The sequence below is a fragment of the Mirounga angustirostris genome, unplaced genomic scaffold, assembly GCF_029215605.1.
Source record: "Mirounga angustirostris isolate CCGP_5_RB_7025 unplaced genomic scaffold, mMirAng1.0.hap1 SCAF_16, whole genome shotgun sequence".
NCBI lineage: Eukaryota > Metazoa > Chordata > Mammalia > Carnivora > Phocidae > Mirounga > Mirounga angustirostris.
The window spans coordinates 23,003,102-23,021,645 of NW_026991724.1; the positions used below are offsets into that span (position 1 = coordinate 23,003,102).

The following is an 18,544-nucleotide window of genomic DNA, read 5'->3' on the forward strand; positions in this document are numbered from 1 at the left end:
AAGAACTTCTGTTACTTCAGTGGTTTGTGATAAGCAACATAGGTACAAAATAAATACTAAAATCTACATAAAGCTTAAAAAAATAAGAGGATCTCCTCCTTCTGACTCCTCAGATCCACTTTCTTAACTCAGGAGTTTGGGAAATACCTGCTCTTGTTCATTTAGGTGCTTTTAGAAGGCAGTGATTTTGTTTTAAGACCTGTTGCCGTGGACCTTTAGCTTTCTCTCTCCTTGTTTTTGCAGGAAATTTCAACGAAAAGGAACACCAATGGATCGTAGTCTTAGAAAAGCGGCGTAGATAATGTCTGTTTCCTGTGCCATAAACTCGTCGCAGAGCTGTAAGTAAATGCTCCGCACTGCATGATGAATTGGATGGCTGCAGACCGGAGGCAAAAAAAATAATTGTCTCATTTTCATGGTGATTTGCTTAACTGGTGGGACCATGCCAGAACGGCTAGCGGAAATGCTCTTGGATCTCTGGACTCCATTTATAATATTATGGATTACTCTTCCCCCTTGCATTTACATGGCTCCGATGAATCAGTCTCAAGTTTTAATGAGTGGATCCCCTTTGGAACTAAACAGGCTGACTGAAGAACAGCGGATTTTGAACCGCTCCAAAAGAGGCTGGGTTTGGAATCAAATGTTTGTCCTGGAAGAGTTTTCTGGACCTGAACCGATTCTCGTTGGCCGGGTAAGCTACGTTTTTCAGATCCCAATTTCAGGATCTGTTTCTCCTCTTTAGATCTTTAACGTCAGACTTGTCAGGATTGTTGGCACACTTAGCTGTAGTACTTTAGGCCAGATGGTTAGTTTAGTTACCTATCGGTTTCTTCGGGAATATGGATAATCCCACCATAACAGTTTTAAGTGTACACAGACTGGTCCTTTAGTGAAGGCTGATCTCCCCGACCTCTCTCACCCCGTGAGGTACAATAATACTTGGGTCCTGCATGTACAAATAAGCTTTTCTTTCTTATTGCATACGAGAAGTCTGCACGCCAGACTTTTTCTCTAGCTTAAGTATTTGGAAGAGGTGTACATTATTGTTCAGTTTGAATTTCTACGACCTCAATTCCTAAGATGTTATTTGTGTCATTTTGTTTCGAGGCCGTGTATCTCCAGTTGCAGGTAGATTTTTCTCCTTTCTTGTTTCAGTTTTGTGGTTGGTTTGTTGTTCCCGTCATTAACCAAGGATGGAGAAAAGGAAATTCTTGGATGGATGCTTCACAGTATTTGTACTGTAATTCAGTAAAATTTGCAAGAGGAAGCTAGTTCATTCGTCGTCAGATCGGATCAAATGTATGCAATCATAATTTCAGACAGTGCGGTGTGTGCATGTGCGCGCGGGTGGATTTCCATTGGTTTGGTTGTTGTTGGCAGGTTAGACAAATGTTCCTTGTGTAGATGAGTGTTTTCCAAAATCACACTGTTGGTTATTGAAGACTATACATGGTTTTTCTCTCAGAAGTGTTCATAGGCTTCATCATAGGTAGAATTCCAATTATAAGCCTGCCAATGGCTGATTTTCCTAAGTCAGATTAAGAAGTGAATCATGCCAATATTATTCATTTCCCAAAATCAGCGATTTAGAAGAAAACAGGAAGAGAATGAAATATTGATCTTTTTTTTTTTTTTTTAAAGATTTTATTTATTTATTTGACAGAGACACAGCGAAAGAGGGAACACAAGCAGAGGGAGTGGGAGAGGGAGAAACAGGCTTCCCACAGAGCAGGGAGCCCGATGCGGGGCTCGATCCCAGGACCCTGGGATCATGACCTGAGCCGAAGGCAGATGCCCAATGACTGAGCCACCCAGGCGCCCCTGAAATATTGATCTTTAAGACCCGAGTTAACTCTAACTCTTTGTCTTTTCCTGGGAACTTTTGAGTACATTCCTGCTTCTACCTCATTGTCTGGCAAAGCAAACTGAGACTCTCCAAGGATTATGTTTTCTCACTGCATATAGTTAGTCTACTTGGATGAGGAGATACCATGAATCACTCAATATTTAATAAGCTCTTTCTATGTGTATGACACTCTTTTAGGCACATGGGAGTGTATCAGTGAACAAAACCATGATCTCTGCCTTCAAGGAGCTCACACTCTGGCCAATATTGAGTGTGTATTATGTATTGACCACTAATATAAGAGCACTTTGTGGGCACAATCCTATTTGATTCTAACAATAGCTTCCCCCCCATTTCTGTATATATATATGTATGTGTTTATGTGTGTGTATATACACATATACAAACAATATGTGTGTAAAATACATCCACATACCTCTTTTCACATGTCTAAAATATAAAAATCTCCGAAAGGTTTTTTTTTTTTTTGGTATGCCTGATATGAACTCAGGTAGCAGAACTGACTTGAGGCTATTTATAGTCATAATGCATCCCATTACTTTGACTGTTGGTGTGTTTCCTGGCGGAAACGTTAATGTGCTTGAATACAGGGTGCTCCTGCTCAGGGTGCTCCTCACCATACGGTTTATGTACCTTCATATGTTTCTAAATGTGAAAACTTCTGAATTTCCAAACACATCTGGCCCAGTGGGTTTTGAATATGGGCTTCTTGACCAGCACTATGTTTTTTGTTTGTTTTGTAAGTACAGAAATTGAGGCTTAGAAGGGTTAATAAAACAAGGTCATAGAGCTAAGAAAAGTTCTGAGTTTGAATCAAGTTGGGGAGTCCCACGGCCATAATTTTACCTGCCATATCCTGTTACATTTTAGTAACTAGCTGCCATGGGTTTAAACCATCATTTGCACTTAAGAGTTATTGAATACAGGGATGCCTGGCTGGCTCAGTCAGTAGAACATGCGACTCTTGATCTCAGGTTTGTGAGTTCAAGCCCCACGTTGGGCGTAGAGATTACTTAAAAATAAAATCTTTAGGGCGCCTGGGTGGCTCAGTCGTTAAGCGTCTGCCTTCGGCTCAGGTCATGATCCCAGGGTCCTGGGATCGAGTCCCGCATCGAGCTCCCTGCTCTGCAGGAAGCCTGCTTCTCCCTCTCCCACTCCCCCGGCTTGTGTTCCTGCTCTCGCTATGTCTCTCTCTGTCAAATAAATAAATAAAATCTTTAAAAAAAAAAAAATAAAAATAAAATAAAATAAAATAAAATCTTTAAAAAACAAATAATAAAATAATAACACCCTTAATCTTTTTTAAAAAAGGAGTTATTGAATATGGAATGCAGAGTCCATAAAGTGCTACTTCCTGGATGGTTAGAACTTTAGCCCGCTCTCAGGCAAGTCATTTTTCTACCATAGGAAATTCTGGATCTACAGGCACATGCATGCATGTGCAGTTGGTGAATATTTTCTCACAGTTTGTATTAGTTATTTCTTTATGGAAGTATATTACTGTGATAGTATCTCATATAATATAAATAACCGAACATGCTATGCCCAGGAGAACTTGCCATATTTCTCTGATTAGAAAAAGTAATTAAATTGGGGTTTGTTTTGGATTCATAGGAGTCTGATGACTAATTTTAACTCTGTTCTTTAAATTAAATAATAGAGATGGAAGCAAACAGCCAGGCATTCAGCATCGATTTGTGACTTTTTAATATTTGAGCAATTCCTCCTTTGAATCACAGAAATGTTGCTAGTGAACCCTAAGATTCTGAAACGGCCAAAATGTTCCTGAGTCTTTATGACTGTTTTTATGAATTAGCTCTTTCTCTCTCCTCTAGTTCACAAACAATTGTTAAATCAGAGTTAAACTTATTTTCTGAAGAAATTGCTGCAAACATTACCAGTCATACAAAATTCCCCTTAAAGAAAATTGCTCCTGTAATATTATAGCTTAGGCTTTGAGGCTCTTGGGTTGTAGTGAAGCCAAAAATACATTTCATGTGACTGGGTCAGATTGTTAAGTCAGGCTGAGTGTGGGGATGATCCGTATCAAGGTGCCCACCGGTGCTTTACGGTGTTTTATCTCTGCACACTCTTCCACATCCAGCTCGAAACCACTTCATCGCTGAGCTTCTCCCCAGGAACTGGCTGAGGAGCGTTAGTTACTTCGGAGCATACCTGCTCTTTAAAAGGCCCTCCTGTGAATCACGATGGCAGGGGCCTCGGCGCCGCAAGCTGAGTTCAAGCTCAAGGGCAGAGCCAGTTTTTGAGTGACTGGCTTTTCAGAGCTTCACATACACCCTCACATTGTCTGTTGTGTGTTTTTACTATATTGGTAGACAGCCAGGTGCAGAGAAAGGACAAGCCCTCCAAGATGCACTCTCCAGAAGTTTGAACTTTGCTTTTGCCACTTTCTGAGTATTAACCCTGGAGAAGTTACTAAAAATCTTCAAAAGCTATCCAAATAAATAAATAAGAGTATGTAAGAGTCAATAAAATCATGTATGCATAGTCTCTACACATAGTAATCGTAGCCATGATTATATTCTTTTTTTTAAATGATTTATTATTTTAGAGAGGCATGGGCAAGGTCGGGGAGGGGCAGAGGGAGAGAGAGATAAGCAGACTCTGCCCTGAGCACAGAGCCCGACACAAGGCTTGATCCCAGGACCCTGAGATCATGACCTGAGCCGAAATCAAGAGTCGGATGCTTAACTGACTGAGCCACCCAGTCGCCTCCATGATTGTATTCTTAATTTTATGTGTGTGCATGTAGCTGCAGTGGTGGACAGATGGACAGTTACATCCCCAGGTGAGCCTAAGACATTGGGAGCCCAAAGAAGAGTCCTTTCAGTTGTCCCAGGTTGCTTTAGCTGGAGGTGATATTTAGGTGTGTTTGGAAGGATGAAGGATGACTTGTCACTTAGACTGAGACGGGGTACAGTGGAAACTTAGATACCCTAGTTGGACGGAGGGTTTATACAATGTCATGGGGGTAGGGCAGGACTACTGAGGGTCCCCTTGGTTAGAAGCAACACAGTGATATATTTCTTGTTGAATTAAAATGAGGTTGAAAGTCATATTCACAGAGAAGTCTTCCCTGTCCCATTCTGTCTAAAAAATAAATGTTCTCTCTCTAATATTTCATATCCTTTGACTGTGCTTATTTTTTCTTCTTCCTGATGATCACTGTCTCACATATTCTGTACATATTCTATGCTTTGTCTTGTTTATGATTTGTCTCCTACTACAATGCATGTTCTGCAAAGAAAAAGGATTTTTGTCTCCTTTGTTTTTCACTAATATATCCCCAGAACCTAGAACCACTGCCTACATATAAGAAGTGCTTGGTAAATATTTTGCATAAATAAATGAATGAATAATTCAACTAAATAGTGGAAGAACTTGTCAAAAAGTAATGTAAATCCAGTAAGATTTAATACAAGTGGTGTTTCTCAATAAAGGGGACCGACCATGCATTACCTTCAGAGTCCCCTTTCATATCAGTATTTTCTAAACCAGCTAGATAGTTTAAACGTTGTTCCTACTTATTGACTTTGAAAGTCGTTCTTGGGGCCCCTGGGTGGCTCAGTTGGTTAAGTGTCTGACCCTTGGTTCCGGCTCAGGTCATCATCTCACGGGTCCTGAGACTGAGCCCCACGCTGGGCTCTTTGGGGGAGTCGGCTTTAAGATTTTCTCCCTCTGCTCCTCCCCCAACTCGTGCGAGCTCTCACTGTCAAATAAATAAATCTTCAAAAACAAATCAAACTCTTTCTTTGAGTTAGTAATAATGGATAACTTGTTAAAGCAACTCTTTCTGAGCAGACTGCCTGATCCCCACCATGGAGGCTGTACCCAATACCAGTGGCATGAAGCAGAGCAGATGGTGGTCCCACTGTATTCTAATCCATCTGCAGACTTAGGTTTGTGTTTATGGCACAAGGTACATCAGAACTCTTCTCTCTGAATTTCTGAAAAACAAGTATTAGCCAGAGAGACTCCACTCCTGACTCTAGTTCTTTGTGGAACACGTGGTTCAGAGCCTGTTCTACACGTAAATCCTTAGCATTCTGCATTGCACAGGACCTCTAGCATTGACTTTCTCTGCCAATTCTGGCAGAGAATAAGGTGTGGTACGTGGGACCCTTTGTCCTATATGCTTATGTGTTCTTGTCTTAGAAAAGAGAGAGAGAGAAAAAAACCCATGATTTTCACAAATCTTGCATCTAAGACCAAAAAAAAAATCATGTCCTTTGGATGAAATTCACACGAGGTGAACAGCTTGAGGTCATCATGGGAGCCCTATGCTGTGAGTCACAAGGATGACTGATCGACTCATTCTACAAATGCGTATTGTATTGAGCACTTACTGTCTCCTAAGCATTGTGGCCAGTAGATGCTCCGCTCTGAGCAAATGCAGATTCACCCTCTCTGACATGGAACTAATGGGGTACTGCCGGGAGACAGACATTAGGAAGATAGTAAAGGAATATGATTCTGTGGAAGCACGTACATAGGAAGCTGGTTTGTTCTGTGGGATGTAGACTCTTGCCTGCGGAAACAGCCTGTGAACTGAGATACATAACCAGAGCAGCTGAGTGCAGGGATGAAAAGAGAGCATTCCAGCAGAGGCGGTAGCATGTGCAAGACTGTTTTAAGAGAGAGTCAGGGTCACTGAGACAGAGAACTAAGGCTAGAACCTTTGAATCGTGGAGGAAGGATGGGCAGGATCTCTTGGAGATCCTGACTTTTTTCTTTTTCACATGTGCTACAGAGGAGCTGGAAGAGAACGTGGTATAACCTCTCTTGGGCAGTTTCCTCACTTGTAATGGGAGAGTGGATTATGAAATTATATTTAAGATACAAATCCCTATGGAACAGGAAAAGAAAGCAATATAAGAAAAATGAGTGTAGCATCTATTGATTTTCTGCCCGGGTTCCTTTAGCTCTTGTTCTGTGGTCTGTGATCCTCAGTTCCTCATATTGCTTTATTTTGGGAAAAACCAGTTTGCTCTCCAGGTGGTCAGAGATCTATCCTCAATCCTCTCTCTTACATAAACTCCTCTGCTCTCTTTCCTCCTTTTTTCCCTCCTACCTGGGCTTCTGAGCAGTTCCTTATTTGGATATAACTCTACTGCTGGTGATGCCATATCTATTTATAATTCTCTCCCTCCAAGGCACTGACTCATTTTCTCTCTTTAAATTTGACCTTCTAACCTTCCCTCTTCTCTCTAACTTGGAAATCGTTTGGGTGGTGCTTAGTATGAAGGACACGGGATGCCAAATAATTACACTGTATTACAGTTTACGGTGTCAGCGGCTGGCGAGAAAATTGCACTTGACATGCCATTATTTTTGCCGGCCGTTTGCATGTAAAGAGCACTGGGCTACGCAGCCACAGCCAAACTGTATCCTCGGCCTTGCAAGAACAATTCACTGTCAGTTCCTTGAGGCCTCTGCCTACTCAGACAGAGCCTGTGCACCAATAATCTGGCAGGAATTCAAGTCAGCATCGCGTGTCTCAATCTGGAGAAACAACGAGTGTTGTTTGCCTCTTGCCCAGTGTCCCGACTTGGAAATAACAGGCATCCCAGAGCTTTGGGACGTCTTTTGACACTGATATAAATAAATTAAATAATATTAGTCATGTAGATGGGCAGAAACTCTAAATGCACACGCATGCACAAACACACGTGTATCTATTAGTTGAGTTTGTGCATGAGTAAAGTGCCAAATCATCTCCTAATCCTTTCTCTGTGTAGCTCCAGACATTCACCCTGTTTGCTTCATTCCATACCTAGGGACCAGGTGAGAGGATGGATAATCTGTGCTTATCTCTGCAGATACCCCAAGAAGTATATTCACTGAAACTTCTTAAAAGAGAAGTCTTGCATATATCCTCAATCTTCTTAGGGTCATCTCATTGAGGCAGGTATATTTTTCCCACTTGAAGCAAATGATTGTGGTCATATGTTGATGGGTGAAAAGCCAGATTTTGTAATCCTGTTTTATAAATAAGTGACAACAAGGTAATCAGTATCAAAAAAAAAAAAAAAAAGCAAACACAGCACTGATTTCTATCACAAGTATGAAGCTAAACCTCATAGGGAAGAACCGGGGAAACATAAATGCTGCACAACCAGGAAAGCTTTCCTCGTATATTCACATAGCAGAATACTCGGAATCATTAAAAATTATTAAGATTTATAACATGGGGACAGGATTGCAACTGAAGAAATACCAGAAACAAGATATAAAATGTGTATAGACTATAATTAAAAATGCATATGTGATATGAACAGAGTACCTGGCATATATCTATTAAGGCATGCAGGTGCACATGAAAAAATAAATATATTCAATCATTTACAAAAATAATGAACCCCTGTGTACTGATCACCCTCATCATCCATATTCAGAAATGTTCACCATTTTGCTGTTTGTTTTCTGAAGTTACCCCCCTTTCACCCATGCTAATGACAGTACTCTTGATTTTAAAAATTAATGTAGGAAGAATCCTTAATCGTATTTATAAGCACTACCCATTGTTTCTGACAAAAAAAAAATTCCCAAATTGAAAAAAGCATAAGACTAAATGATACATATTTAACCCCCATAAAAAACAAATAAGTTAATTCATGATATTGACTCATACTAATAATGGTACCAAATATGAATAAAGTGGAATCTGTAAGGAAATATACCAATATATTCAAACTTTCTCCCCCAGTTTTTGTGATTGGATTATCAGTTTCTTTTCTTCATAATTTTACCCATTTTATTTTCTAGGGTATGTTATTACATTACAACACATTATAAAATGAGAGAAAAATGGCAATGTTATAACATTCAATGTTTCTTAAAATCAGTGCTGTCTATTCATAACATATTCTTGGAGACCATTATTAGTTTGAATCTCATTTGGTAAATGTAATTTTTTTTTTAAAGATTTTATTTATTTATTTGAGACAGAGAGAATGAGAGAGAGAGAGCACATGAGAGGGGGGAGGTTCAGAGGGAGAAGCAGGCTCCTTGCTGAGCAGGGAGCCCGATGTGGGACTCGATCCGGGAACTCCAGGATCATGACCTGAGCCGAAGGCAGTTAACCAACTGAGCCACCCAGGCGCCCCGGTAAATGTAATCTTATTTGAATACGTGGAAGGACAGTCTCATCAATTAATAAATTAAAGAGCTAGAAATATTTTACTATTTTTACAACACCAAGAAGAGAGAAAGTATAGCCATAGCCTTGCTATACTGCTAAATGTACTTAAATGACTGTCATTACTATGAGACAGATCAAATACGAACCAGAAATAAAGGGTTTATATTTGAATTTGAAATGGGAAACTATGTGTGTAATGTTCAAGTATTGTAGTCAGCCTGCATGCTGCTTGTAACTTTTCAATAAATAAGAATAACCTAGAAAAGATATTTATGGAATCCTTTTCTTTAGGAAAGATAAAAGCGTTACAGCATTTACAGGGTTTCTTTTAGTCTGGGTATGTGTGTTTTCTAGACAGTGATTTCTTTAATAGTTTAGCATTTTTGTTGCATACATATCATTAACCTTAAAAATAAAACTGCCAGTTATTTTACCGGCCAAAGATGGGTTTATTTGGGAATAAAAGAGAATTGCAAGCTGGGCTGAGCAAGCTGCGGTAACACCATAGGTGAGTCCAGAGAACAAAGGAGAGGTAGCTTTTTTATAGAGGAGAGGGTTAGGCTAGAAAGGCCCTTATAAACAAAAAGTTGACTGGAGTAAACTGGGAGTTAAAGGTATGGTGACTTTTTATTGGCTGAGTTGTTGCTGGGACAGGAGGTAAACCTTTCTTCCTCCTGCTGGGATAGTAAAGTAGTATCCCTGTGCAAGGCCCATCTCTTCCTGTTGAGTCTGCAGTTGACCATGAGTCACAGGGTGGAAGAGCTCTCCCTGTTGAGCCTCTTGACTCCATTTTAGTGCACTTTCCTTTTATTAATTTTCACAGTATCATTTCCAGTATAGCTACCTTAAATGCACCTCCTATACCCTCTCCCTCTCTCTCTCTCTTTTCCCCCCTGCCTCCTTTACCTCCCTGGCATAATTTGGTCGTGTATGTGCCTGTCCCTAACTAGCTCTTTGAATATTTTGAAATAGAGTAAAGACAGTCTTGTTGGTATTCAAATATTAGAATATTTAGTTAAGATGTGGGCATGCTTTCTCATTACTACTACCTCACCTAACATTTCAGTACATTTAGGAGTCCTCTTAGATCTTATATCTGAGAAGAGAACTATAATTCACTACCTTCCTGTCACTAAAAGTGAGGGTCTGCAGACCAGCAGCAGCACTTGGGAGCTAGTTAGACATGCAGAATTTCATTCACCTTCTGTATACCTGATTTACTGAATCAGAATCTGCATTTTAACAGTTTCCCCCAGGTAATTCCTACGCACATTAAAGCATTAAAATAACACACACATACACACACACATCCAATCAATTGTCAGTCAATCCCAGGATAGCATGAATCATACTTTTTGTCCTCTGTATCCAGCCTGAGTAAATTTGGAATACCACTTAATTAAAGAAATGGGTCATGAGGACCGATGTTTGGAAGAGCTGTAGGCGAGGTATTGGGTATTGAGTATTGAGTAAATTTGGAATTGGGTATTGAGTATTGAGTAAATTTGGAATACCACTTGATTAAAGAAATGGGTCATGGGGACTGGGTTTGGAAGAGCTGTAGGCGAGGAGCCACAGCTTATTTCATTTGAACCCCATGTGGTAGGTGCCGGATACTATAGGCTGTGACATCAATTTGCCGATGGAACTCCTCCTTACTGCAGGTGATGGTAGAGGCAACAGTCTGTGGACCCCTCAAACTGGATTAGTTAACAGGAACCGTCCCCCTGCTCAGATACATGGAATCCTTTTTCTCTGCATGTACTTACCACAACGTGGCAGATGTGCTCTGAAATCTGCAGAGTATCAAATGTCACTGGGCTTCCATGGGAGACAATAGCAGAATCCAAATAAGCCTCATCAGAAGGGCTGAGGGATATTGGGAAACAGCAGGGAATAAAACACTGGATGCATATTTCTAGTTCTCTCTAATCCTAAAAAAGCCCAGCTGTGTTACATAGATCTCTTTTTGTTGTGAATCTATGTCAGAGACTGTGAGATTGATGACATGGTGCGGGGACATGAAAGTGGGGGAGAAAAGGAGATTTTTAAGTAACCACAATAAACTGATCATAGCTATTGAGTGTTTACTATATGGTAGATTCCTTATAAAGTTTGCTTGTTCAGGCCTCACAAAAACCCTGAGGAAGGCATCATTATCCCCATTGCCAGATTGGGAGAGCTCAAGGGAAGAGTTATTTCTGTTAGGAGTTACAGGTTAGACACACAGTGAGTACATGATGCGGCCAGGAGTCAAGTGTGGACATGATGACCCCAGCGCTTGTTCCTGTAACCACAGCAACGCATGGTCTCTTTTGAACCCCATGTGGGAGGTGCTCAGTGGGCTCAGCTGCCACCCCAATCTGCAGATGAGAAAAGTGAGTCTCACTGAAGGGAATCAAGTTATGGTCTCATGACTAGAAGGTACAATTTAGTAGGCTTTGAATATATGTTTAGAGATGTCTAGCTGATTGCAAAACCACTATACCTATTTGTCGGCGTGCATCTCTATATGTTTTGCTCATGGCAGAGAGAGGTGGCTATAAAGCCCTTGAGAGAAGAATAATATCCTTGGAGCTTAGGCATGTGGTGGCTCTGTTGTATTTCCTTTATAGAGAGGTGCACCTGCCACAGTCTGGGTCTGGGCAGGGCTGGTGTCACTTACCGAGTGATTTGTGGGTTAGCCTTCTCATACAGGGTAGTGTGATATCTGTCTTTTTTGCTTTTTCATTTTTATATATACATTTAAAATAATTATAATGAAGTAAGAGAATAATGATGGAGAGGGAGTAGCAGGAGAATATTTGTGTTGACCACTTCAGGCATCTTGCTCAGTGCTTTAAATATTTTTACAGATGTTATTCTCACCATTTTGCAGATGAGAAAATTGAGACATTTGCATTGAATTAAATTTTCATTGGTTAGGTGACTGTGGTGCAATGATTCTAGCTTTTTTCCCTGAGTTGGGCAGAGTTCTGCATGACTCGAGCTGTACCATTACATTAGAAAGCTCACTGGAACCTTTGACCATGACTGGGCAATTCTGTGGACTCCTCTTAAACTGAAAATCACCAAACAGAAAGAAGAGTGGAATGGTTGAGTGGAATAAAAAATAAATTCCTGTATGCTAGACAGGAACTAAAAGAAGACAAAAAGCTTGTTCCCTCTAGCTGTTTGAAATACTTGTGTTAATGCTGAATAATTTATTAACAATTCCCTGTACGTTGGAAACTGAGCTGATGGACAATATTACCAAGGCTCCAGAGGTGGGATCTATAATGCACTTTTCTCTCTGCAGTGACTTCCCTGATTCCTCTTGCAACTCCAAGGGTCTTTTTCTTTTTTATTTTACTTTAATTTTTATTTTTTTAAGATTTTATTTATTTATTCATGAGAGACAGAGAGAGAGAGAGAGAGGCAGAGGGAGAAGCAGGCTCCCAAGGAGCAGGGAGCCCGATGCGGAACTCGATCCCGGGACCCTGAGATCATGACCTGAGCCGAAGGCAGACGCTTAACCACTGAGCCACCCAGGCGCCCCAAGGGTCTTGTTCTAAAGGGATATAGGCTTCTCTATTTCATCTCTTCCTTCCTGCCTCTTACTATGGTGAACTTCCTCTGGACAGTTCTCGTCATGTCCTCTTGCTACCCATGCACTTCGACCACTGAGAATAATTCCCTTGTGCCTTTAGCAGATTCTCTGCGGAGAAGTAATTTGGTGAGAAAGCAAACACGGCTATTAGAAATGACCAAATCCTCTAACTCCTTGAAGCAAGTCAGACTCCCTAGCCACTCAAGGGCTTTATTTAGAATGTGGCAGGGTTATTTATAGTGGAGTTTTCTTTGCTTTTATTTTTTATGTGCTTCTGGGAATCTAAAAGTATAAATGAATTTCTCATTGCAGTTTGCTTTTTGTCATACTCGTGTGTGTGTGTGTGTGTGTGCGCCCTATTATGTTTCTCTTAGAGCAGTGTTGCTTTGGCAGAGCTCATTCTCTGATTGTATCCCTGCCTTTGCAGGAACATTTACAATCAGCCTTGTGAGGTGTTTTCAGAAATCATTAGACATTTGCAATGGCTGATTCTATTGATCACAGCCACTATTTCTCTCCTCTTCTCTGCTTTTCCTGTCATTAAACTCATACGTAAAGTTCTTAGTTTTGTTTTTTTTTTAGTTTAGTTTTTTTTTTTTAATAGCTGAAACCAAATTCCATGTCCCAACTAGACTATGGGGAATGCATTTCAATGTTTGTGGCTTTTTCCCCATCCCACAAGTTGGATGAGAGACACAAGTTGAAGCCAAAAAAACAAACAATAAACATGGAGGACCCCCTCCCCCACCAAATACACAGAAATACCCACAAACAGAATGAGATGATCAGACGGGTCAGAGAGATACAAATGAGAGAGCCACACAGCAAACGGCATCAGACCAAAATTCTGAATTAGAGAGAGAAAGTCACATTACAAATATTACAACCTAATAAAAGAGCCTAGACACAGAAAACCACAGAAAGCCAAAAATTTAAAACCACACAGAATCAGAAATAATGAGAGAAAAAATAAGATAGAGTGAAGATGAAGATGAAGAGAATCAGAGAAGGATAGGGAGATAGAGGGCGAGGGAGAGAGAGAGAGAGAGACAGAAAAAGAGAGAGAATGAGAAAGAGAAAAGGATTTGGGGTCCATTGCTTGATTTTTACTAGGAAGAGACTAATTTCTTAAAGCCCCTGGACAGATGGGTTTATGCATACTTTTATGGTGCTTCTGATCACACAGGTCTGCTTTTTTTTTGACAAGGAGTGTGTTTTCTTTCTGACACATGGCATTCGCTGAGGTATCATGGCTGGCAGGACTGGGCACGAAGTCAGAACAATTTGAGTGAACCAGCAAATAGGATGATCTTCCGTCTGACCTTTCAAAGAAACATAATTTTGGCTTTTAAATTTATATACTTTCTAGCAATTGTTGCTAGAAACTGAATGGTGGCCATTTTACCTCAACTCAGATATAATAAATGAATAATGTCTTTAAATGAAATCATCACATAATTTGTTCCAATAGTTCGTTCTGATAGGCACTAGTTTATAAGAGAAGTGGGAGAGTGGGAAAGGATTATAGGTAAGCCCTTGGACTATTTACATCTAAAACTCTCTAAAATTAGGAATGGGCTTTTGAAACATTGGAAGAAAGAAAACATTTTATTGGATCTTTTTTTTTTTTTTAAGATTTTATTTATTTATTTGAGAGAGAGAGAATGAGAGAGAGCACATGAGAGGGGGGAGGGTCAGAGGGAGAAGCAGACTCCCTGCCAAGCAGGGAGCCCGATGTGGGACTCAATCCAGGGACTCCAGGATCATGACCTGAGCCGAAGGCAGTCGCTTAACCAACTGAGCCACCCAGGCGCCCCTCTTTTTTTTTTTTTTAAAGATTTATTTATTTATTTTTAGAAGGATTGAGAGAGAGACTGCGTTTGAGTAGAGTATGAGTGGGGGGAGGGGCAGAATGAGAGGGAAAGGAAGAATCACAAGCAGACTCCCTGCTGAGCCCAATGCGGGGGTTGATTTCAGGACTCCAAGATCATGACCTGAGCCGAAACCAAGAGTTGGATGCTGAACTGACTGAGCCACCCAGGCGCCCCTAGAATTTCTACTTCTAGTATAGAAATGATTTAACTTATGTATTTAATTTTAAATAATCTAAAATGTCCATGGAAGAAGCTAAGACTGTTTTATATCTCTGCTACTTGTCAAATACATTTGAATAAATATATTCTTGATGGCTTAAGAAAAAGTAGGCAAAGTGATAGCTGAAGGATGGTATTCCCCAGGACCAAGGGAAATAACACTGGGTACATACCTAATACCTTCCAGGATGTACAAAATCTTACTTAGCCTTCATTGAACCCTGTGAGATAGAGCTTTTAACATCCCTGCCTCCACCTACCCCCCCCCAAACACCCCTTAACAGATGAAGAAATTTAAGTTCAGAGAGATTTAGTCACTGTCCCAGAATGGCCAGTAAAGTGGGGGAATGGGTACTGGAATGCAGAACTAGCTGATTCCAAACCTATGCTTCTTTCTGCCTACACAGTACCACCCCCACCCTCCCTTTATTTGGTTCTTCCTTATGTTTCTTTGCACACGGATGTGCTCTTATGGAATATGGAAAAGTTCTTATTTTTTACACAACACATTTTGCTCTTGCAAATATTTCTTTTGATCATTCCAACAATCCAGAGGGCCAAGGAGCATGACTGAGACAGCACAAGACCCACAGGAGAATCCAGGGCTTCTGACACTCTGCTCAGTGTTTACTACCACCCTATCTGCTCAGAGTCTTCTGTGAATCACTCAGCATTGGAGATGGGGGTCGTTTTCCTATGATAACTCTTCTCCACTAGGAAGTGTGTTGAGATTACTCCTACGATTCCATGCCACTGCCGTGAAGTAGGAAAGTTCTGGATGAGATTACTTTTTTTTTTTTTTTTTAAGTATACCTGCCAATCAGGTGGTTTATGTGGTCTCTTAAATCCAAGGACTACACTGCTTCTCTATGGTGCTGGCAAATGATGACTGAGAACTTGAATTAGTAAGAGTCATCATCCCAGGGGATATTACAGAAGGACACTCTCAAAAACCTTCACTACCTTGTGACCTCCTTAATGCACATCATCCAAGATTGTGTTCCTTACTACTGCCTAGCATCTTCTGGATGATGCATAGTTTGGGCCAGGAGATGAAGAATGTTGGATTCTTTTGTTAATGTTTGAGGAAGTCCTTTGTAGTTGAATTTTTCTCTAGGAATATTCAGCAGGCTTGGATTTGGGTGGGAAAAGGTGGAGCACTTCTGTATCACTTGGCATTGCAAGCCCTGGGATACGGTTTGATGACCTGGCAAAAAAGCTTTGCTATATTTACAAAGGAAATCGGCAGGCCTGGGAACTGTTGGCTGAGATGTGATAAGAAAGTAAAAGTCTGTATCTGAAGGCTCCACTCTCCCAAGAGAACTTTTGAGGTAACTGAAGAAAGCATGCCTACCTTGCAGTTGGAGACATTGAAAAGTCCTTGCAAATGCAAAGTCCTCGGGTCTGTTCTTCTGTAAGCTCCACAAGGTTTTGGCCTTTTCTTTTAGATTTCTTAAAAGTGTCAGCACAAGAAAAACTTCTCTAGCCCATCAAGGAAGGGGTTAAGTCTTTGCTCTTTCTCCCCCAAAAACTAAGCATTAATGTGCCAAATGCAGATTTTCAATTTGAACCTCCTTCTTCTTAAAGGACTAGTATTTTTTATTTTACAATTTACTTTTCAACGTATATTGTTTCACCCAAGGCATACTCTTTGAGTTACAGGCTTGGGTTTGCAGCTCCTGAAGGAATAAACACATGATCGCAGAAACACGCATTTAACACAAAATTAGGAAACAATGTTTAGCACCAATTTCTGAAACCTCTAGCAGGTTTTCAGCACAACTTCTATCTTTTTTTGTTATAACCACGGTGGCTAGCCTATTTTTCTCCCATATTTATTCCTGAGATAAAGAGCTTTTTATGGAACACCATACCTGTAGTACCTTTGTTGAACTCTGCTAGTCCAAAGTTGAGGCTTGTTTCTTTCTAAATGCGAAATATGCTAGCCTGGAGTATTGTCCTTAGGCGCTCCTGCTCTGAAGGTAGACAAAGCGGAGTTGCAAATCCTGTCGTAGCAGATACACTGTAGCTTGTGACCTTATTTAATTTTGTTAAACCTCTGTTTCCTCATCTAGAAGATTAGCTTGTAGGATTTTTTTTTTCCCTCTAGGGATTCCCCAAGCAATGGATGTGATATCTTAGTTCACTTAGTGTGGACTAAATATAATGGCAGTTATTACTGTCCTAAGCATTTCATGCCTTGGAGTATTTTGTGTCATTAAAGCTCTAATTGCCATTGCCTAGAACTTTTTTAAATCCTGTCATTCTGTGGCCATATGTTACTCAGCTGTAAAATGACATGCATGACTGCAGTCCTCTCTAGAGCCCTCTGAAATCCAACATTTTATTTTTCTAAGTCTGAGTCACCTACACTGATAAAATACTGAACTTGAGGAAGGAATGAATCTCATGTAGTAGAAGGAAGAATGGTTCTTTAACATGAACGCTTTGTCTTCCGAAGTCCTAGGTGAAAGGATGTGCTTAACTGTTACTTGCTGTTCACTACTTAGGAAGAAGAAAATTCAGAATGAAATAATAGATACCCACGTTCCATATTGATAGGCAAACAAGTGTAGTGCAACAAAATGTCACAGTACCAACAAAGTGATTACTATGAAGATCAAGAGTGAGGGGACAGGTTAAAGATATTCCCCAGCTTACGACTGTCAACACTCAGGAACTCATGTAATTGGAGAGCGATGTTTGATACAATAGTGTTGAGTTCGGCCATGCGGCAGACCATCCAGAGATGAGCACGGGTAGGAGGAACTATTTTCCTTTGCACTGTGTAGGAATAAACATGATTCCATGAAAAAATACAGTCAGGCATTACAGGGTGTTCTTGGCATACAAGTACAAAATCATCACCATCATCATAATATGAATGGCAATGAAATATTACATCTGTTACACCTGGAAAGGAGGCTACATGAAAATAATTTTATTAAAACATATGTGATAACTATTATGATGCGTTAAGTGCTATTCAGTGGCTATATTCTTCCATGGAAAATTTTGAAAAACCTTCATCTTCAAATGAACAGGTTAAAAAAAAATCTGTAGTATTAAATATCTGGGATTTATTGAAACAGGAGCTAACCTTCAATAGCACATTTTATAAATACTGAAGGGAAGGAACCTTTAGATTCCTAATTAGATAAGCATTTTATAGCCTTCCATACCTGCATATCACCAAAACCCTACTCAAATTATTAACTTTCCCAGTAGTGGATAATTATTGTTCTGATATGTCTGATACAGTGATAGTTAAATCTATGATCTAAGTTGTATTATTTATAAATTCACCTAAGATTTGTACTGAGTGTTGTTTTTATGAAAATGAGGTGTTTTATAAGAAGAAGGTCATCTTTAGACTAATACTGTATCACATGTATTGCAATTTCCATCTGTAGTTCTCTATTAAGGAAAATAGGAGATGTGACTACTGTTAATGAAACTAATGACTAACATTTTGAACACTTTCATGTTAGCACTAGAATGAACACTATTTGATGCTCACAAAATCCGTATAAGGTACACACTGCAATATATTTCAATTTGTAGGCATAAACAGACTTAATGAGGTTGTATAATTTGCCAACAGTCAGCCAGCTAAGTCGCTGAATCAGATTTCAAACATGAATGTATTTGTCATCAAATTTTGCCCCTAAACGTTTCTGATACATAGTCTCTTATAAAAAAGTTAAAGTAGTCACATTATGTCATTCCATCAAACACGCACACAAACACAGAATTTAGAAACTAAAATGACATTCCACAGGTTTCTTTTCTTTTTATTTTCAGAATCAATACAGTTGATTAATGTGTTA

At 39.9% G+C, this 18,544-nt stretch overlaps 1 protein-coding gene across 2 annotated transcripts in view; it reads left to right on the top strand.

The window, feature by feature from the left end:
• Positions 1–265: 265 nt before the first annotated feature.
• The window catches only part of CDH8 (cadherin 8), a 343,095-nt gene continuing 324,816 nt past the window's right edge, over positions 266–18,544 (top strand). For both annotated transcript variants that reach the window (XM_045891003.2, XM_045891002.2), the window contains exon 1: positions 266–694. In XM_045891003.2, the coding sequence (XP_045746959.1) occupies positions 416–694 (279 nt within the window). In that variant the 5' untranslated portion in view covers positions 266–415. The remainder of the gene's footprint in view (positions 695–18,544) is intronic.